Source organism: Anomalospiza imberbis, chromosome 3, assembly GCF_031753505.1.
Source record: "Anomalospiza imberbis isolate Cuckoo-Finch-1a 21T00152 chromosome 3, ASM3175350v1, whole genome shotgun sequence".
Lineage (NCBI taxonomy): Eukaryota > Metazoa > Chordata > Aves > Passeriformes > Viduidae > Anomalospiza > Anomalospiza imberbis.
Genome location: NC_089683.1, coordinates 57,865,787 through 57,887,575, shown reverse-complemented (window position 1 = coordinate 57,887,575; position 21,789 = coordinate 57,865,787). Strand labels below are relative to the sequence as shown.

Sequence of the window (21,789 nt, the reverse complement as noted above, 5' to 3'; positions counted from 1 at the left end):
TCCTTTTTTGTAATTTCCGAACAGAAATGCCATGCCCAGGATGGATCTTCTACAATTTCTTTTTTATCTCTTCATTTGTTTCCTCAGGTTCACAGAACCACCAGCAGTTTCAGCGACCCCCACCCAACCCTGATTATTTGCAGGTGTCAACTCCCCATGTGGAGTCATAGAAGCGTCGAATCACAGGATGTTAAGGGCTTCCACAGAACGGAAGGGACCTTAAAGGTCTAATCCCAATCCCTCTGCTATGGGTAGGGACACCTTCAACTAGATTGTGCAAGGGTTTATCCAATCTGGCCTTGAACACTTTCAGGGATGGGGCATCCACAGCTTCTCTTGGCAACCTGTTCCAGTGCCTCACCACACTCAGAGTAAAGAATTTCTTTCTAATACACATTTTAAAATTCCCCTCTTCCAGTTTGAACCCCTCGATCCTCCTCCTACCCCTGCGGCTCCTGAAGGAATGTCGCTCTGGGGGGCGGTCCCGGGGCGGGGCCCGCCGGAGCTGTTCGGGGCGGCGGGTGCTGAGCGCGGCCGCTCCGCCTGGTGCAGCCGGGCGGGGCCGGCGCCTCCCCGCGCCGCGCTCGCTGGGGGTGCCCCGGGGGAGCCGCTGCCGCCGCCGCCGCCGCCGCCGCCCGGGGCCATGGCGGCGCTGGTGCTGGTGCTGCTGGCGGCGCTGGGCGGGCGGGCCGTGCTGCCGGGCGGGCGCTGCGCGGCGCCGCTGGCCGACCTGCGCTCGCAGATCTCGGGCGTGGAGACGCTGCTGGAGGAGTTCCGCCGGCAGCTGCAGCAGGAGGAGCCGGGACCGCCGGCGACAGCGGGCGGCGGAGGGGGCGGCGGGGAGCGGTGCGGCGGAAGCGGCGGCTTCTCCGCCAGGCCCGACTCCATCATCCGCACCAAGGACTCCATCGCGGCCGGCGCCACCTTCCTGCGGGCGCCCGGCGCCGTGTCGGGCTGGCGGCAGTGCCTGGACGCCTGCTGCGCCGAGCCGCGCTGCACGCTGGCCGTGGTGCAGGGGCCCGCCCGCCCGCGGGGCACGGCGGCCGAGCCGGGCTGCTACCTCTTCAACTGCACGCACCGCGGCCGGCCCGTGTGCCGCTTCGCCCCGCACCGCGGCTACAGCTCCTACAGCCGCCGGACCGCCGGCATCGCCCCGCCGCCCACGGGTAAGCGGCTTGCGCGGCGGGAAGGGCGGCGCGGAGATGGCGGCGCTCGGCGCGGGGGCGGCAGGGCCGCGGAGCCGCCGCCGCCGCCGGGGAGCGGGCGCCGTCCGTGCGGCTTTCCCGGCGCCGGGAACCCGCTCCCGCGTCGTGGGGCGTCGCCGGGGCGAGGACGGGGCGAGGAGAGCCGGGCTGCGACGTGCCGTTCGGCGGGGTTCCCTGGGCCGGGAGAGGCGGCCCGACTGTGCCCAAGGGAACCTTAACAACGTGTATAAATACCTTAAGGGGAGGGGGTTCCAAGAGGATTCCTCCGGGCTCTCCTTGGTGGTGCCCAGCAATAGGACAAGAGGCAACGGGCAGAAACTGCTCCTGCTGAACATAAGGAAGAACTTCTTTACTGTGCGGGTAACCACGCACTGCAGCAGGTTGCCCAGTGTGTGGAGTCTCTCTCACTGGAGATGCTCAGAACCCGTCTGGACACGATCCTGGGCCATGTGCACTTGAGACCCCCCTGCTTGAGCAGGGAGGTTGAACCAAATGACCCGCTGCGGTCCCTTCAGACGTGACTGCTGCTGTGAGGGCTTTGGGGGTGTTTGGGCTTGGGGAAACCCGTCCCTCAATATCTCTGCCTCTGCAGAGCCCTTGGCGGGGCATTGTGCCAGCCAGCCGGTGTCTGGGAGCTAGACAGTGGGATGTGCATGTGCACTGGCCCCGCACTCTCTGGGGAAGCCGAGAAGTCCCAGCTCCCCAGCAGCTGTGCATGTTGATCACCTTCGAAAGCATGAAGTGCTGGTCTCAAGTATGCCATAACGTGGTGCATAGCCTGAGAGCAAGCACATGGCAGTCTTGGGGGTGCTGTCCAAATGTCGTTGCCTAAGACAGCTTCTTACTCATTTAAATCAAGATTTTTCTTGCTTAAGAACTTGAGACCTGGACTGAAGAAGACAGGGATACCTCACCAGTAGTCCAGACGCAGCATGGACATTCTCCACAAGCACCTCTGGAAAGTAGGCCACATCAAAAGCAGCTGTTTGTTTAACTCTGAAGCATATTTAAGAACAATATTATCCAGATCAAGCAGCTATAGATGAAAACAAATCTGGATTTCTAAATTTGGAGTCTGTTTCCTAGCATTCAAAGAATTTATTTCCCTTCCCCCACCTCCTGTTGTTAAACAGTCTCCACTTAACTAATTTTGACTAAATTTCATTATCTCTGTGCACAATACTTTCCCAAAAGTCATCTGTATCTTACTCAGCGATAGCTCTCATCTGAAGTAAATTAGTCACTGCATGCAACAGGAAGAAGACCTGGTGTTGGTGTGGGTGAAAACAGTGCCCAGATGTGCCTACTGTTACTGCTGTCTTGGGAGGGGAAACCTCAGGCTTGAGGTTCATTCAGTCCTGCGCGTTTCATGAGAATATCAGTGGGAATCCCCTGGAAATACAAGAGAGCAGGGGCTTGATTTGTAGAGGCATAATGATTCCTAAATATTTTTTGCAATGTGCATGGGCAGGTAGATTAGAGAGCTGTAAGGAAGGATCTTACAGCAATAGAGATGAGGCAAGCTTAAGGTACCAGAAAAACCCAAGGTGTGATTTTGACATTTTCAACAGGAGGAGTATTAGTTCCACAGTATTATTTTTGTAGTAGCTTCGTTGTAGCTGTATTTCAAAAGCCTGTATGCACTTGCACAATATAAGGCTTATGATGAGATTTTACATCAAAGTCATACAGAAGTAGGCTTCATTTTGAACTGCCTTAATTCTATTAAAACCTGTGAGGAACTAATTTAGGGTGCAGTTGCGGCATAATAGAAATAATATATTGTACAAAAGATGCTCTGTCTCGTAGAAATCTCGAATTTCTTCAATTCCTTGAGTTCTTGAATTCTGGAGTTCTTAAATGCTTTGCCTGTTTGGCAGCTTTTCTGACTATCAGCCCTGGACTTGCAAGGCACTTTCAGTTCCTAATCTGCAAATTGCTCTGTGTCCTGTTGGTTTTATTTAAAAGTCTGCCTTGTGGATGATGGTGGTATTGGAAACAAGGGATTCTGATTTCTTAATGCAATTACACTGGAGCTGAAACAAAGCCACAAAGGAGAATGAACTTTTATTTAAGAATCTGTCAGATGTGACATAGACCAGGAGAGATAAAATTAAGATTGAATAATTTTCCTCTGATGTTTTGTTACCAGTGCATTCTTGAATTACATTGAAAAACAATCTGGACAACAGGATGATGAAGGCACATCTCTTTTCCCTTCTGTCACCCCATGAATGAGTTTAAGAAGTTTAGGAAAGAACTTTTTATTTCAAGATTTTTTCCATGAGGGGGATTACATTTTAGCTGCTCCTTGCTTTTTTGTTTTGTTTTGTTTTGTTTTTCTTTCAGAGTACTTTTGTCTTGAGTCTTCCACTGTTTTCTTTCTGATAATACCAAACCAACACTTACCCACAGATGTGGTGCCCTCATAATTCCAAAATATTTTTGTGCATTGGGATACAGTGATCTCTAAGATCACTAGTGGTGAGCAATGGGAGGATTCAACATCAAGGTAAAGTAATACCAAACACATTCAGGAGCTGGCAGTGAAATAACCTTTTAAAACAAAGCCTTCATTCAGAAAACATTATTGACAGGTCAAGTCTGTATAAAGGATGGAGGGAACAGAATAAATAAAAAGCATGATAAAAAAAAGCCTATTGTGTTGGTTCCCAAATAAATAAGTGTTTCACCCCTTATTCTAGAAAGCAGCCAGCTCCAGCATCTCAGAATGTTGACCTGGTATTTCAGTTCCATACTGCTTATTTGCATTCAGCTTAAATGCAAGTTGAAAGCAGAAGTTAAGAGATGATTTTTCTGCTGACCTGTGGCTGATAGTGCTTTATTCCCATGAGTGGTGGTTGCAAGTGGCTCCAATGAGTTTGCCTCTTTGGTATTTTTGGTATTGACTTCTTATTCCCCAGATTTGGAGGTGTTTTGCTAAGGATCATGTATTCTATTGCTTAAAACTTTGCTGTGGAAAAAGAATCTTCAGCTCAAGAGGTTGTCTCCTCCCATGCCATATGTCTCAAGCCAAATTTTCCTTTTTGCCATTGATTTACCTTTCCAAAGATGATCTGGTGGCTTACAAGCAAAGGATGGTGCCTCCATCCTTTGTGACCGGAGGTCTGTGTCATCCCTCACTCATCTTTAACAAAGGGCTGGCATGAATTTCTGTGACTGACTCAATGTGAAGTGGTCTTTCCTTTGCAGCTCCTGCCGCTGGAGTCTAAAGTTAGTCTAAGAAGAAAGTATCCTCATTGCTTAGGGGAATTAGGGCTTGTTTCTGCCCTTGCAGGGCATTGATCAAGTCATTTAAACCAGACAGGTGACATAAAACCCTTCTCCAAAGTAGAAGCAGAAGACTGGGCTGTGCTGTTTGAGACCCAGGTCAGTTTCTTTTCAACAGTTATTTGTAAAGTAAGTAACTGTGTGAAGACTGTACATAACTCATTTATATCATATAACAGTTGCCCTGGCAATATAATGATGGTGTTTATTAACAATTAGTTTTGAGGTTTTATTAACAATGAGTTTTGGGGGGTTTTTGCACCTGGATGTTGCTTTTTAAACAAAGTTGGTTTTGAGAAGCAAGTGTATACAAATTAGGCAAAGCTGCCTTTGTCATCAGATGAACAAGAACCGTTTCATACTTTCTATTATTATACCTTTCTATTATTATACCAAGTTATTGTATGTTTTCCTAACTTTAGACATTTACCTTGAAATTTTCTATGCCTGACCTACTACTGAAAAACACAAGAAATAAGAATTTTTCTGTTTAGTCAGAGGTAAACAGTTGTCCCACTGCTCCCATGAGCTCCAAGGCTTCAAGCACGTTCATGATACTGTTGAAGAGCACGTGCAAGGAAGATTCCCCACACTGATGAAAAATCATCTTTCCTTGTGCAGCTCTGTCCACATGGAGTGCAGTTACAACCTTGATTTCAGTAATTGCTCTTCTAAGCATAACATCAATATCCTTTACAGGGTATCCTTTGTGGAGGTTGAAGAGCAGAGAGCACCCTGGCACTTCAGGGTGCCTAGAGAAGGAATGAAACTTGAGTGGGGAACTGTAGAAAGATACAGTCTTTGGGTTAGACTTTGTTAGTCTAACCCAAAAGTTTGTGGTCTGATTAGCAAAAGTACTTGTACTCACAATTTTAATCAGTAAAGATTGTACTTTGAATATAGAAAAATGCCATAAACAAACATTCTCAGTGTCCTAAATATTCTGAAAATGGAGCTTTTGATATCTTAAATGAGGCACTTAAAATGGTCTCCGATGATTTTTAATCATCATGTGTACTGCTTCATCAGGGTGCCACCTTAATGCTAAGTCAGTCTTTCATTCCTATAATGATGTATTATAAATAGGGACTAGAAGCCTAATGAATTATGCAGAGTACTATAAAAGGCATAAAAAAGGTGCTGTAACTGCCATCTGTATGTAAGTCATATTTAGACCTATTTTCCTTAGTTCAGATTAAAAAAGTACACTGATGCTAATAATCCTGTTTGTTGTATTGCTGAAACATCCAGGTACCTATAGAGGTTTTCTATGCTATGTCCTTCTAATGTTAATTCCTGAAGACATCATAGGACAATTAACTAAAATTGAAGCAGATACTACTTGGCTTAACAAAATGTGCCCTAATGAACATATTCCTCTTTCAGGAAGTTGCACAGAGGTGAAACAATACCTTAACCAAGGAAAAAAAGTGTTTTATATAAATAATCACCCAGCCTTCCTTCATAAATAACTGATCTTCTCTTTTTTTTGTTCAAGAAGAAGAATACGATGAGCCTCCACAGTGTAGGGCAGGCCAAGACATTGTGCTGCAGTCACCTGTGGACTGGGTGCTTTTGGATGGCCGGGAAAGTTCCGATGACCACGGAATTGTGCACTATGAGTGGGCACTGCTGCAGGGCGACTCATCAGTTGAAATGCAGGTACATGTGCAGCCCCACGTGTGGCCAGTTACTTCCAGATTGTTGTGTTCAAGTTTTAAATGTACAGCTAAAAATATTAAATATATACAAATCTGTCTACCAGGCACCAGAATTAGGATGCCTGTACGACTTGAACATTAATTTCACACAAATGTAGAGCAGCCCAGGTTGGAAGGGACCTCAAAATATCATCTGGTCCAACTGTTTGTGGGACAAGGAACTTCAATGAGATTATATTATCTGGCCAATCCCATCCTGAAGACCTCCAGTGAAGGAGACTACACTGTGTCCCTGGGTAGTTCCAGTGATTATTTCTAGTGGCTTACACAGTTAATCCCTTTCCTGGATGGCATGGGACAGCCAGCAGCAAACAAGTAGATAATAATACTCCACTGTATTTGAGCTCTGCTTTATTTATACTCACTGCACTTGGTTTTCAGCTTCTGTCACCCCAGTTAGAGACGCCTCAGTAATTCAGTTACTAAAAATAATAAGGGATTTTCACCAACAGTCTCCTGTCAATGCTTACGGTGAAGCAACAAAGAAACATGATGAAAACCTTATGAGATATTTTATCCATACATTTTCTGCTGCACTTTAATTTCAAGTTAAAATTACCCATGAAGAGAGGGATTCTTCACTTCAGTCTTTTTTTGTGAATGCTCTAGGATCAGCAGAAAAAGAAAGAAAAACTGTCTCAAGTCCACAGACTCTACTCGTAGTCTGTTCACAGCCCAAAACATCCAGGGCACACTGGGAACTCCACCTAGAACAGGAAGGATATGTAGAGGTGAGAGAGTGTGAAGCAAAATGAAGCTTTAAGAATAGTTGCTAGATATCATCTAGATAAAAGGAATGCTTCATTATCAAAGACTTGTTAATCTGACCCCTTCCAGCATTATTTTCTTAAAAGAGCAATTAAGTACTTTTTAAATTAATCTTTGATTTAGTAACATAAAGTAAAACAAAAATTAGAATTTAATAAAACATTTAAAGTTTCTATTTTTAATATTACTCAAAGTCACTTTATGAAATAGAGACAAGTCTTATATCCATTCAAACTTGTAAAATTCACATTAACCTTGGTGGCTTTTTTGTATTTGTTAACAGAAAATGAATTTGACACACATTTATGCTTAAATAAATACTTTTCCATTGTGTTCAAATGAGCAGTGATTTCTCCTACAGATATGTACCCTGGTGATTAACCATGATAATTTAAATTTCAGAGCTGAATTAATAGCAGTGATTTTTTCATGCATTCTTCAGTTGATGTCTTTAGTGCTTTGGTTACTGCCCTGAAGTTACTGGATTTCGTGTCACTTATTCTTTGAGAATAATGTATGAATCCATAGCTACAAAGGAGAAGGGGAGTGTGTATAAATAAGATAAAAGGCAGCTGTTGCATTGCTCTTATGTAGCAAAGAATAAATAGAAGGCAGAGGAGGGGGAGGGACTGCTAGAAAGAGATCTTATCATATTGTAGAAGGAAGCCTTTTTTTTTCCTGTTATGACTGATTATTGCTTTTTTAGGTAATTTGCTTCTCTGATTGCTACCCCCCTCTGCAGCTGCACTGCTCCTGGACACTTGGGGACAGTAATGTGTTGGGCTTTTTTTTTTAATGCTGATTATCTGTTTTGAGCCAAAGTTTCTGTGTAAGCAGATACAGGCCAGCATTATTGAGGGCAGCATGAAAATAAGAAGGAAAGCACAGAGGTCACCAGGAGTGGTGACGTATTCAGAAGTCAGTGGCATTTCTCTGTCTCTGCACTGGGGAGAGACTTGGGCTCCATGGCTCATGAGTTTTAAATACCACATTTGCTCTCCCAACAGTCACAGTGAACAACAGCAGGTGTTTTTTAGAGGATAATAATTTCTTTAATGTATTAAAGAATAAAATTGTAAGGGATCATATGCTCCAGCAGGAGGTACTCAACAGTCTGATCAGATAACTGAGTGCATTCATGTAAATAGGAAAGAAAAAAATTTCGGGTAGGAAATTTTCTCACTGAGAGAAAAAATGTGTTTATCAATACACTCTTCCATAATGGAAGTTCTAGGACTCTATGGCCATATTAATTAAAAATTATTGTTCTCTTTTAGGCATGAAAATTTATTTCTGTGGATCCATGTTATATTATCTACAGACTAACTTGATAAAGAGCAAAAGGCCAATATTTTACTGTTTATCCTCTAAAATTCCATTTTTAATTACTCAAGAATTGAGTTAAATGTATGTGACAATTTGTTCTCCATTTGTGTGCTGAGATCCACAGCTCCAGGTAACTGAGTAGATCATGAAAACACTACCTGAACGTTGAGGGTTTTTTTACAAATGGATGAAAAAAAAAAAAAAAAAAGAGATCAAATGTTACATGCTGAGATACATGTTTGAGTAGGAATACAGGAAGTATTTAATCTGCATGATGAGCTCCTTATTCCTGGAAGGTCATAGATGAATCCATTGTGCCAATATGGTTTTTTTACTGTGTGTCTTTACTCAGGTACTGCAGCCGGGAACACTGAAACTGTCCCACATGCAGGAAGGCGGGTATATTTTCCAGCTAACAGTGATAGACACTGCAGGTCAGAGGAGCTCTGACAACGTCTCTGTGACCATTCTGCCCATGGTTCACTCTGCAGCAGGTGAGAAAATGGCTGGAGCTGTTGCCTCTGTGACACCCAGGGTATGGTACTCAGAGCAGGGCAAGGGTCTTGATAAAGGTAAAAATGTTATTCTCCATTTTCAGTGTTGTATTTTGCCCTTGCCCATTACATAATGACATCTCTTTCAGCTTTGAATCACTCTTTCAAAGTGATGAAACAAGCAAGCATCACTTGCCTGTTAGAGTAATAATACTTGCAGGCACTGAGTATTTGTCCTTCTATTGCTAATAAGCATGCAGGAGTGGAAGAGTGAAATATTGACAGAGGTGTCAGGTGCATTGTAACAGTCAGATGGTGTGGGCATCATAACAGGGCTTGTGCTGTAGGGAAGACCCAATTAAAATGACTTAATAGTATGTTTGAGGCAGACTAATAATAATACTGACCTGCATCTGTAGTCTGAAAGTGGTTTTTTATTTTAATGCATTTAAGTTTTTCTTTCTAATGGTTGTTATTGAAGTCTTATGTTACTGGGGAAGCTGAAACTGGAACTGACCCATCATTTTTAAACTCTGAGCTTCAGAAACATGTGAAAAGCATAAAAGGTAGAAACTAAGTTAGATTTCAGTGGCTGTCAGTCCTGCTTTTACATGTAATAACTTCTAATTACATTGTAATTAACAAGTTGCTAGTGCAGATTTACTGCTCTGGCACAAAGTTCAATAGCATTAGCACCATGTTTAGCAGAACCGGTGAAAATCTTGCTCTGCACCAGCACAATATGTCTATGTGAGAGGGTAGTCCCTCTGGCAATAAGCTGTTATTAAGAAAAAAAAAATGCTTAATAATGCCTGTGTTCCAGTAATGGATGATAGAGTTGTGTTCATTAATATTTAATTCAGCTAAAGCAGCCAGAGAGGTTTGCTGCTGTATTTATTTGCTGGTGTGGGTATCTGGGATATCTTTCGTATGGAGTACATAGAGGATTTGCTGTCTTTTTTATTTTTCTAATTCCCCAGCTACATTACCAATTCAAGTGCTACTGCTGCAGCTAAACCATTTCTTGATGCCCTAATATATGCAAGATCAGTGCTATTACTAGTGCTGAAGTTCAGGAGATGCATTTTCAGATTTTAGGGATTTTAAACAGTTGTCTGCATTCCTGACATCCTTCCCATAGCGTGGTGCAGTGTTTGGTACACAGCAGGATAACAACCAAAGACTGTGCTCCCTTATGCAAATTGATTTGCTCTTACGACACTAATCAAGCCCTGAACTTGATAGTGCTTTGTAGTGATGAACTGCACTGCTGTTGGAAAGACAAAAGCACAGATGTAAACACTTGGCAATTACAGAATCAGAACGGGTTCAGGAAAGCTTTGAGTATGCAAAATGGGGCATCCAGGGATACTCTCCATTTCCAGGGGAATCTAAATGTTAAAGCAGGCAGCAGTCAGTTCTTTCTGGTGAAAGTAATTTGTGAGAATGTGACCTAGTCCTATTTTGGTCTGTGCTGTATTGAAGTCACTGGATTGCTGATGTCAATAAATGACAAGCATTCTTTGAGTATTTTAATTACGTTGCAGGAAATATGCCATAAAAGATCCCATATGGTCCAAATGTGTGCATGTAAAGCAACATATTGGTGTTGAGTGAATATTTTGTAGGAATTACTACTAAAAGGAGGAGGGATGCAGTTACAGCCACAGAGATTTAATTTCTTTATTTCCAGGGCTGTTCTGCATCTTTTAAGCCTAGGAAGATCTTCTTTCAGCTTAGGCCAGCAGAATTCAAAGCACTGTAAGGGTGCTGCACAAGGTGTAAGGTGCAACAGCCTCCAGGTTGAGTATTCCTGTAATATAAAGATTACCAGTCTAGTGATGAAGGTGCCAGGAACAGCTGTTGCCTATATTTGCTTCTGAGTCAATTTGATGTCACACAGCTGAGTCTGGACTTTCTGCCTTGTTCATGGTGCTTCTTGACATAGCGTGGTTTTGCTTTTTCCTCCGTGCTGCAGATTTTAGCCACTGATTCAGTCACTGACTCAGTATTTACTACTTGGATTTCTCTTTTGGTAATTTGGGAATTGTTTCTCAACAGCCTGCGTTGGGGTTTGCTCTCGCTACCAGTTTATCTGTGATGATGGCTGCTGCATTGACATCACGTTTGCGTGTGATGGTGTGAGACAGTGCCCTGATGGATCAGATGAGACTTTCTGCCAGAATCGTAAGTGTGCCAGGCCACAGTGGCACAGTAGACTGTGAAAGTAACCACAGCCTCAATGACCAAAGGGGGACGATGCCACTTCTGTGGCCTCTCTCCCTGTGAGCAAGCAGTTTGCTCCCAGCCTTTCATTGGAATTAGCACTTGGGAAGGTTTGATATTTGCATACTCAGGTGCTCAGAAATTTTCTTCAAAGCATATTAAAACTATCAAGGGTCCCTAAGTGACAGGTTTTGTGTTCAGCAGTTAAAAGATCAGTTTTGCACTTGCATGATGATTCTGGAAACAAGAACCGTGGTCTCTGTGTGAAAGGGTGTCTCAGAGGTACCCTTCACAGTGCTGTTAGACACCTTGCAAGAATCTGAAACACTGTGGACACAAAAGGGAACTGGTTGATTCACCATCATGCTGTTTACTTTCATTAGTCATGCCTCAGCATGTGCCATGCTCAGCTAAGAGTACAAAAGCCACCAGTGGGTGAATGGGCACAGTGGCTAACCATTTGTAGTTTAGTTATTGGATTTCACTGTAAGGGGTCATGAGTGTACTCTTGTGAGCAAGTGTTAGCGATCTGTGGCTCACATTTCATCATATGTGGGAACCTGAGGAAGTTGTTTGCCTCAAGGCCCGTCTTGGACAGTCTTCCTTAAGAACACTTCAATTCCCTTCAGCGTTGTACAGAAACTTTTGTTTCTGTTAATAGTCAGCTCGGGTCGGAAGACGGTGACACATGCAGCTCTTGGCACTACCCAGCAAAGGACTGCAGGACTGACCGAAAACATAGAGGAGAACTCTGCCGTGAACACCCTGAAAGGCACTGCCAGAAATCAACCACTTCTCTCAGTGGATGCAGACATGTCTAACCAATCGCTTTCTCAGGGACCAAAGAAACAAATCAGTGGATTTGTGCCAGGTGAGAATTGAATCAGTTTCGATAAATCTTTCTCCTTAAAGAAAGGAAGTGTCTTGCACCTTAATTATGATTTAATTGTCTTTTGGTGCCTGGCTAACAGGAAACAAATTCAAATGTAAATAAATACAAAAGAAACCTGTAATAATGAAGTTCTAAGGAGGTTTTGATTTATTATTGTCAATCTGTTTTATACTAGCTGCAAAAAGAAAGTTGAAGTGTAGGAATGGTAGAGAAATAATACAGTCTAAGAAACAAAATGTGCAGTGAACTAAATAAAAATTCAGCCACAGGTTCAGCTGTGTAGGCTGCTGTATTAAGGCTCTTTAAAATCTGTAGGGAGTACTTCAGGAGCACATAATAAAATACTGTTCAACTTGGGTGAGAGTAATTTCTTTTCTCCTGGTGCTAAGTGTTACTTTTCTCTCTGTTTTTTTTTTTTTTTCCCTGAGTTAATATCTTTACTATTATGGGCTTTTTTTTTTTTTTTTTCTGAACTCTGTCTCCATGGCAGGAGAAGTCTTTCATCACTGTAGAAAAGTCTCAGGCTTTGGTAACAAGCTACCTCAGGTGTCTGTGTACAGGTCCCCAGTATTGTTCTGCACAGTGGCTGCAAGCCTGTAGTGAGTCATTGTGTGATGTTACAGGCAGAGCCCCAACCCTGGCCTTGGTAAAGCTCCAGAAACTGCAGTGAAATTGATGTGTCTTGTAAGGTTCATGCTGATGAATTAAAATTATCTGAAATGGCAATTAAATGAAAGCAAAACTGTGTGCACAGAGCGTAGAATCAGTACAAACCCCCCACTTTTATTTCTTCATGGTTTAGACTGATTCATGTGCCCCAAGACACAGCTATTTATAACCAGCTTTATTTTCCAGTTACAACAAAGCAGTGCTCAGTGCCCTCTGCTGTCGGCTCTAGAAAAGGGCACTGACCTGGTTGGCACCTGGACGTTCCTTCAAGGTGCTTGTACTTCATCTGTGGAGTGCAGAAGGAGTGAAATCTCTGTAAAGGGACTGAAAACAATGTTCTCAAGAATTCGATGGCCTCCGTGAATGTGTGGGGACTGACAGCAAAATCCTGTCCCAAATATTTTCCCCTTTTCTGGCAGTATAGATGACCTCTAGACAACTCCAGTCTGCTTCAAACCCTTATCATTCACATAGTCTTGAGTGACACCTGATATGGGGCCACCCAAACTAAACATCAGACTTCCAAAGAGCTTTGCAGGCTCCAGTGGGAAGTCAGCTGCTAAGTAGGTCTCAAAAATCATTTGGCTTGTGAATCCAGGCATAAAACCAGAACTGAGGTCACTATCTTCAGCAACTGATAATCAGGGGTTATAACTGGAAGTACAACGCAGAAGCATTTTTGCATAATAATTTTTTGTGTTCACCCATTGCACAAAAACCTACTTGCACCAGTTTTGCTCTAAAGGTAGCTTTTGCACAGCAGTACACAAACAAAGAAAAAGATTCTTAGAAAACTAAAGAAGTGTGATGGGGCTTTCGTGATTAGTGTACTACCAGTACCTGTTCTAATCTTCTAATTTTCAACAGGCAAGATTTCAAGCTGTTTTAATTCTTATGGGTTTAATGTTGTTCTTTTGACAGGGCTCAGTCAAAATTTAATTTTACTTGCTTAATTATTTCCCTGTGGAATAAAAGGATCCAGTCTTTACTGACCCAGGAGCCCAATATGTCTAATCAAAAAAAGCAGCAAACAGCTCAGCTGTTTAAAATAGCTTTAAAATAGGTTTAAAATCCCCTATGGATCGATTTCAGTTAGGGTGCATGGGGTGAGACGTGAAGAGTTGCTAGGTGCATGCTAGCACCTAGCATGTTATTCTGTTACATGGGTAACAGAAACTGCCAAAAACTGCTCTGCAAAAACTTGCTCTGAGGTGCTGTCTTCTCCTGCAGATACTGAAACTTCATGGAGTCCCATGCCGTGCATTAATGATTCACAGAGGTCCAGAGAGGCTCAAGTCCTGCCCCACTGGGAAACAACACAGTCTTTATGGAGTTGAAGAGACAGACATTTAACCTATTCCTTAAAATCCACCCAGATCCATTAATTAGACATCTCTCCACCACTGCCATCTCAGGGAGGTTACAGACCAAATCTAGTAATTATGTGATACAAAAATGAGAGGCACAGAAATGCTGGAGCAGCTCCATGAAGCTCATCTGGAAACGTGTGCAGGAGGGCAATAATGCTAGATACATTTTTGAAAATAGATAAGCAACGCTGAGCAGAAACCATACCAGCAGCCTCAAAAGTTCAGCAATACCACTGGCAGAAATCCTGTTCTGGGAGGGATTGTCTCCTGCTGCTGGTGCCAAGGTAGAACCTCTGCCTCTGAATCACTGTAAAGGTCTTTGTTGGACCAAGACAATTGTGTCCTTGTTGGCCTGGAGCTGACATTGCAAACATCCTGGCTTCTTATATATATTTTACATAAATTTTGAAAACAAGCTTTAGCGGTTTTAATGTCACTATTTATATAAGTTACACATACGGGGATGTGGCTTTACAGTGGCAGCACAGGTTTTGGCTTTTCACTTGCAAGTGCTCCATTCAGGGCCACATTTTTCTTAATTATCAGCTGACAGTTTCAGATCATTATGGAATACAATCCAGGAAGGAAAACGTGATGCTCTTTAATCAAGTGACTGCAGGTAGAGTAAATTAAGGTTTTACCTACTGGAAACAGCATGTGGCACATTCCAGCTGGCTGCTAGACTCTATGCTTGATACAGGAGCTTTGCGTTGATATTTAAAGAAGAGTTTTTCCCAAGACACTGTAGGACTTGGGAGTTCTTTTGTTTTCTTTTTTACATTTGTTTTTTTATTAGTGGTGGCTAAAGTACCAGTAAAGGCCTGTCCCTTCTGCTACTTACCTCTCCAAAAACCATTTTCATCTCTGAGAATTCAATAAAGATGTCTAATCGTCCTTGTCAAGTACGACCAAATTTATCTTTTCTCCAAAGGAGCTGGGCTAAGTTGTAATGTTTTGGACTGTGAGATAGTTCCTGGTAGCAGATACATGAGCTTTCTACCTATGAGGGTGATACTAAGGGAACTTTCTTCCAGAGTCCATTTTCTCTTCATTGATTCTCTGTTCCAAATTTCCTTTAACCTTCCTTACAGTGGCCCTTCATACTTAGCTCCTACTTCATACAAACTTTTTAAGGATTTACACCGAAGTATGAAAATATGCAAGTCCAAGTTAAGGACTGTTTAAAACTTCTGCCTGACCTAACAGGGGATCTATTAGAAGTAAAGTGAAAAAAACCACAGCCAACCAATACAAAACCCAAAAATCATTGATTGTTTACAATGGGTAAATCTTGTTCTGCACTCCTGCCTTTTCAATGGGATTCCTCTACAGCAGGACAAGTCCAGGGGAATACCAAGTCTGACTTTGAGATAACCCCCTCAGACACTCAGGGCACTGAGTCTTCTGCAACAGACTCATGGTCTACTTTTGCCCAAGCTGAAAGGCCAAACGTTTTCTTTCAAAGTCGAGAGTGGATGGAGGAAGAGGCATTTGATGTCAATGAAAGAGTCCTTTCTCTCTCTGCAGACTTGTTTCCATGGTAGTAAAGTTACCCAGACTGCATCTGCTGCAAAGGCCAGCGCAGCATTTCTGCATGGCTGCCTCCAAATAGCCCCAGTGTCCTTCTCCAGGGAAGTTCTTAAGCCCAGCTGCATATTCTGGCACTCCTGAACTTGCAGATGAATATAGAAAACACTCAGTAGCAGCACAGCACTCTGGAGTGAGCAGGGGGCTGGTTTCTAAGCAGCAGTGGCCAACAGGGTCATGCAGACGAGTTGAATTCACGAGCAGCCTGAAGATTTGCACTCCCCAGCAGCCAACCCAAGTGTATAAATCACCATAACAGCTTTGCATTCCCCTGGCACAGGGCCTCTGCCTCTCCCAGGCTGCCTGTGCAGCACTGTTCGGGGCTGGGATTACAGCATTTGACTGAGTGCCCAAGCCTTAGTCATGTTTTTACTGTGGAGGCACCCACAGCAGTAGCCATAACCTAGCTCTGTAATTTAGGGTAATTGGAAAGGGCTGTAAATGGTAATTTCCTTGGAGTAGACTAGAAAATCAAGAGAAAGTGAAGACTAAATTAAACCCGTGTAAAATGCTTTATGCCAGGCTCCTAAACTTCTTTGAGGAAATTGCTCTTTGTGTTCTAGAGATAACAGAGAAGATATTGAGCAGCATTGACTCTCTTAGTCTCTCCAGTCGTGTAAGAACACCCACAAGTCCTAGCAAAACCCTACGAGCTTTATTGAAAGAATTCTGTTCTTCTACCCTTCCAAAAGTTTCCCACTAAACTTTTCTCCATATTTGCCAAATCTCTTTACAAACAGTTGACTTAAATATTCCCTTTACTTAAATGGCAGGGAAACAAGTTTCTAAAACAGGCATTTAGATGCAGGCTGGAGCAGCTCTTAAAAAAAGCTGATGTCTTTCGGGTATTTCCAAAACAAAGACAAATATTCATTTAGTTCAATTCAGGAAAAACAGCTGCTGCTTTTAGTGTCAGTTACATTCAGGTGGTCTTGCACATCTCTGATACCATATGGGTATTTTAAAGCCAGTACATTCACTGTTAGGATTTTTTCAAGTCCACTTTACATGCCAGGACAACATCAGGAGCACAACAAGGACAGGGACGTGGCATGTTTCTAGAGCATTCCCTGCAGGTGAAGTCAGGGTTTATGCACCCCAGCCAAAATGGCAGGGCAATAAAGCTGCAGCCTGCAAGGCTGCCTTCTGCCTTGGAGTGGGAACATTAACATGGACTTCCATGACAGTACCAGTATAACAATTTAAGCTTTAATTAGCAGTCGTGTGCATTTGCTGCTGCTACTGCCAAGGACACCTTCTGCAGCTCCTCAGAGCTGGTGGTGGTGGGTGGGACTTAAACACAGTGCACGTTCCAAGGTAATTGACTTAAACACTTCCTTAGCACCCACCACTACATGTAATTCCAATTACAACATTTCACATTCATATTTTACAGATCTTGTAGCATAGTGTGTTTCTGCTAGCTCTGTCACAGTTCTGAAGGCTGCCAGCAAATGTATCACAGCACAGTCAAAGTGCCCTTGCTTTTGGTTGAGATGCATTGTGGTTTGGGATGTAAAATTTAATTTAAATTTTAGCTTTAGTTTCACATTATTTCAAAAATTCAAGTTATACAGTCGAAGTCAGAAGTTCTTAAACTGTTCTTTTGTTTGTTTTTCCCCCTAAGTTTAAGCACTTCACATTATTTAATCCTAGTGTCCTGTGGATAAGATTTCCTGAGTCACTGAACTGCAGTATTCATTTATCTTGCTTGATTTTGTGCAGATAACAGTTCCTCAGGGAAAAGAACAGATGATAAAAATGGGGATGGCATAATGATGCCAAAGAGAGATCAGCTTGGAGGTGGTCGCCCAGTCCCAGAAACCGGTAAGACCAACAACGTCAATTAATTTTTAATTATGTCAGTTTTTCAGTCAGGTTCTGTAGATACAGATAAAGTGGTCAAGAATTAAATAATGTACTTACATATTCTGTACTGTCCCTAACATTATTGTGCAGTTTAGTTTCACAGTATGAGTTATTCCAATTACTAACATCTAAGTGATAGACTAGCTGTATTTTTAAAGAAATAGTTCAGGTTTTCTCCACCAGCATCTCACTGTGTTAAATAAAATGTAATTTCTCTTAACCTCATTGTAGGTGCTGTGTTACCCTTAGCCTTAGGCTTGGCAATCACTGCTTTGCTGCTGCTTATGGTCGCTTGCAGACTGCGCTTAGTGAAACAGAAGCTCAAAAAAGCTCGACCCATTACATCTGAAGAGTCCGATTACCTCATCAATGGGATGTATCTCTAAAAACTGGATTTGGGTCAGTTGTTTTCTCCTCTGTCTCCTGTGTCCATGAATCTCTGCCTCTATAAAAGGACCAAAATCCTTTGTTTATTTTCAAGTGTAGAAGAAGCCTATGAGATGAAGAACATACTCTTCCCCTTTGGTGATAATATAAAAAGTGGGTAGATGACCTTGCTCAGAAAATAAGAAACATTCAGGCTCCAGAGAGTAGCTCTAGTTGATTGTTGTGCAGAAGACACTGCAAGGTGGGGAGACCCCAAACTGCATGTTGGGGGGAAGCCTGTGCCATCTTGCTCTTCTCAGTGCTGCCACCACTGTGGGGACCTGGATGCTCCAGCCAACATGTTCCTTCACCGTCCAGCAGAGACCAGTTGTGTTCTTTCCACCTGATGCACTGGGAGTATTTTCATTAAAGAATGTGTCTTGCTTTGGTAATTAAAAGCAATTGGTATCCAGGCATCAGCTTTTGCAAATAAAATTGGGATTTAAGGAAGAAAGCATGTTATTTTCACTCAGTTTAAGCCTCTGCGCTGCTAGCAGACATCCATGCTTGCTAAATGCTGAAATGAAAAAATGCAGCTGCTCCGCTGGCTTGGACTTCCCAGTGCTCAACAGCAGTCGTGTACTGCTGCCTAAAGAAGCTGTGGAAGCCCCATTGCTGGCAATGTTCAAGGCCAAGCTGGATGGAGCCCTGAGCAACCTGGTCTAGTGGAAGGTGTCCCTGGCCATGGCAGGGGGGTTGGAGCTAAATGATCTTTAAGGTCTTTTCCAACCCAAACCCCTCTATGATTCTGTGTACAATCCCAGGAACTGTGTCTCTCCCTGGAGCTCAGGGCTTGTTCAGCCTTTCCCACATCCAGCCCACCACCCTCACACAGTGTGAGAACAGCACAGAGCAGTTTCTACCCGAGATGTCGGAGTGTAGGATTCCTGCTGGTTATCCCTTAGCTCCCTGCAAAGCTTGAAAGCTTCAGTGATCTGCCCTCACCCCAGAAAAATTCTCATAGAATTAGAGCAATTGATATGTGTGAGTGAACTGCAGATGTGTTACCAGTAAAATGTGTACAGTACATGTTATATATACATATATATACCCACACACTGTGCTGTCTGTCTTGTTTGGGTGTCCCAAGGATGTCACATTCCTCATGGGTCTCAATAAAACCAGAGTCAAATGGGGCATGCATTGTTTTTTATGTCGTCTTTTGTACTTCAGTAACTTTGAGCAGCAAGAATATTGCCATGGTATAAAAATAGTTCTTCAAGTAATTTGTTCTTGATTACTTTATGTAAAATAGCTCTAATAAACCAATTCTATTCTTATATTTATTGCATTGTCTTTCGTTTCCATTGCCAGCTAAAGTCTGTGCTACAAGACTGCATCATGAGAGCAGACAGAATTTCTCCTTTCTGTGAAACAGCCTTATAAGAAGGTGGAATGTGTATGGTGGGGGAGTTGTTGAGGTACTTGTTTCAGGGAGACAGAGGACAGGCCATCTGCCTGTGTGACCTGTCTCTCGAGCAGTACTTGAGCTGAGCAGGACAGCAGTTGTAGAGCTGGCTGTGCCAGCCACTCAGGGAATCTGGTTGTCAGTGCTACTTACTCGTGCCACATGAGGCAAAGTCTGGTTGTTTGTACTTCAGTGTTACAGTGGGTCCAGGAGACCATCTGCTGATGCTGCCCATTTCCAGCTTTGGAGTACAGCCTGTCTTCCATCCCAGCCCCCAGCAGACATGGCAAATAGCGCAAGGCCCAAAAGGCCACATTTTAAATACAGCCTTCTAGGGAAGACTCACTGCCCATTTGGTTGGGGTCTTATTTTCCATTATTGAAATTTGTATTGGGTTTTAATTAAATACCTAAATGTCCTTCACCACCTTACCAAAGCAGCAAGAAAAGTGGTCTTTTCTCTCTGTGCCCACTGTGCTCCTATTAACCAAAACCCATTACCCTGGCACACAGCCAGCAGCAGAACAAAAGGTTTGGTTTTGTTCTGCTGGGCATGGCATCAGCAAGATCTGGCACAAAGCACAAGCTGGCCAGTGCAGCCATGGTGCAAGAGGCTGCAGGCTTTGTTTCTGTACTGCTGCTAGTGGAATAAACTTTCATGAATTTTGCATATGACAGCTGAGAATGAACGCCTGCAAGCAGAGAGCAGCAGACTGCAAGCAAGGTACAGAAGTCTGGCTAGTGCTGCCTTAGAGTGGCCAATCTTCCCAGGGAGTCTTCTTTCTGGGATGGGAGATGGTGACAGTTGCTGCCCTGTGGGCCACCAGCTTGAGGCCTGTTACTTCCCAGGTGACAGCAGACTCCACGGCTGGAGTGAAATAAAATCGTTTTCACCTTAGCAGAGAGCCTGGGGGCATTGTCAGCTGGATGGAGAGCAAGACAAAGTTGACAAAGTAACAGATTGGCTTGGAAGCTCCTGCAATTAACACAGACACTGGTCTCAATATCATGTGTTTGCATTTAATGGCTTTCATGCTATTTGATTTTAAATAAGTCATACTGAACTACTGAGCTAGAGCACACCTGGGAGTAGCAGAAAATACTGTAAACATGCTCAGGATGCTTTTCCCCTTCTCCCCAGGCAGCCACTGCCTCCTGCTGACACCACTTCCATAGCCCCTTCCCAGCCGCTCCCAAGGTTGGGGCTCTCCCTCTGATGTCAAAGGAGTGCTCAGAGCAGGCAGTGCTTCTAGTCCATCTTCATGGCTGCATTACTAAAACTGCATTCATGGCCCCTCATGCAGACCCCAGAGCTGGGGACTCTTACACAGTCAGAGGTCACAATATTTCTGTGTCAAAAGGGACCTACCTGCAAGTGTGTATCCTGTAGCAGAAGTGAGATATGCTGTGTGAATGTCATCACTATCTGAAGTCTCAGATCTGTTTTTCCTGTCCTAAACACTGACATTTGTCTATCCACATATCTGGGAATATGCTCAGTCCACCTATTCTTACCAGCATCTTAGGTAAGCAGGGAATATTGACTACCCTGACTGCATAGCCCTGTGGATGTTTGTCCTCTGTGTATTAGGAGAGGTCATTAAAATTTATTTTGTCAGTGTATTTTAATGTTGATCAAGATTCTTATTTAATTTAGCCTTTTTTTTTTAACTGTTTTACCCTTCAGACAGCTTAAGGATACAAATTACTTCAGAGTAGCAAACAATACAATACTTACCTAGGTTTGATCCATATTTAGAAGTAAGGAGGTTTTTTTTCCATAATATGGGCTGCTTACTGCCCACTTTTGCAGGGGATTCGAGCCTGAACATCTCACTCAATAGCACTATAGGATAATAGCAGGGACAGTTCCAAGAGCACATTTACAAAACAAAAAGGCTGAAAAAGGTCAGTGTGATGCTCCATTTGCTTTTCAAATCCTAGATAAAGCATAAGAGTTTCAATCCCAAACTGCACAGAGCCAGCCAGAGGCATGAACCAATAGCAACACAAACATGCCACCCCAAAACAAAGGGAGAGCCTTTCTAGTAAGCCCTAACAGAATCCACAGTCATGCATCACTGAGATCTGTGCTGGCTGATTTCATGTGCATCAGGAATTGGGATTTTTCAGTTTCTAATGGCAAAAGCTAAAAGAGTAAGAGCAAAGGGAAAAGCTAGAGAAGATTCAGAGAGTGCTAATGGGCACAGAGACCAGACAGAGGCAATAAATGCACAGTAATTAATATGAAAAATAGTCCGTGACGCAATTGTGAGTGACCGGGAAACATGCTGTAAACAAGGATATTTAAAGGGGCAAAAAGTTGTGTAAAAGTAACTCTGCTCTATATTTTTCAAGTAATAGTTACTTAAGACAACTGAAAAAGTGAGCTGCACTCTGCACTGGAGCCCTGAAACACAAAGAGACATCTAGAATTACTGGATCAGCACACTTCAGAAACAAGTTTTTAAATACGCCTCCTAAAATTTTCATTTTTGCACTTATAAGGCTCCTGGCTGACAGTTATAAACCACTCAT

General features: G+C 43.2%; 1 protein-coding gene across 3 annotated transcripts; it reads left to right on the top strand.

The window, feature by feature from the left end:
* The first annotated feature begins 448 nt into the window (after positions 1-448).
* On the top strand, positions 449-20,880 carry LRP11 (LDL receptor related protein 11). 3 transcript variants are annotated; one of them, XM_068184578.1, is made up of 8 exons: positions 449-1,166; positions 5,995-6,158; positions 8,664-8,805; positions 10,867-10,992; positions 11,693-11,902; positions 17,275-17,376; positions 17,650-17,817; positions 19,159-20,880. In XM_068184578.1, the coding sequence occupies exons 1-7, from the start codon at positions 464-466 to the stop codon at positions 17,802-17,804; spliced, it is 1,602 nt and encodes a 533-aa protein (XP_068040679.1). In that variant the 5' UTR covers positions 449-463; the 3' UTR covers positions 17,805-17,817; positions 19,159-20,880. The 3 variants fall into 3 exon arrangements, with proteins under 3 accessions (XP_068040679.1, XP_068040680.1, XP_068040678.1); XM_068184579.1 differs by lacking the exon at positions 19,159-20,880 and having other exon boundaries at positions 5,998-6,158; positions 17,650-19,124; XM_068184577.1 differs by lacking the exon at positions 19,159-20,880 and having other exon boundaries at positions 17,650-19,124.
* Positions 20,881-21,789: the final 909 nt, after the last annotated feature.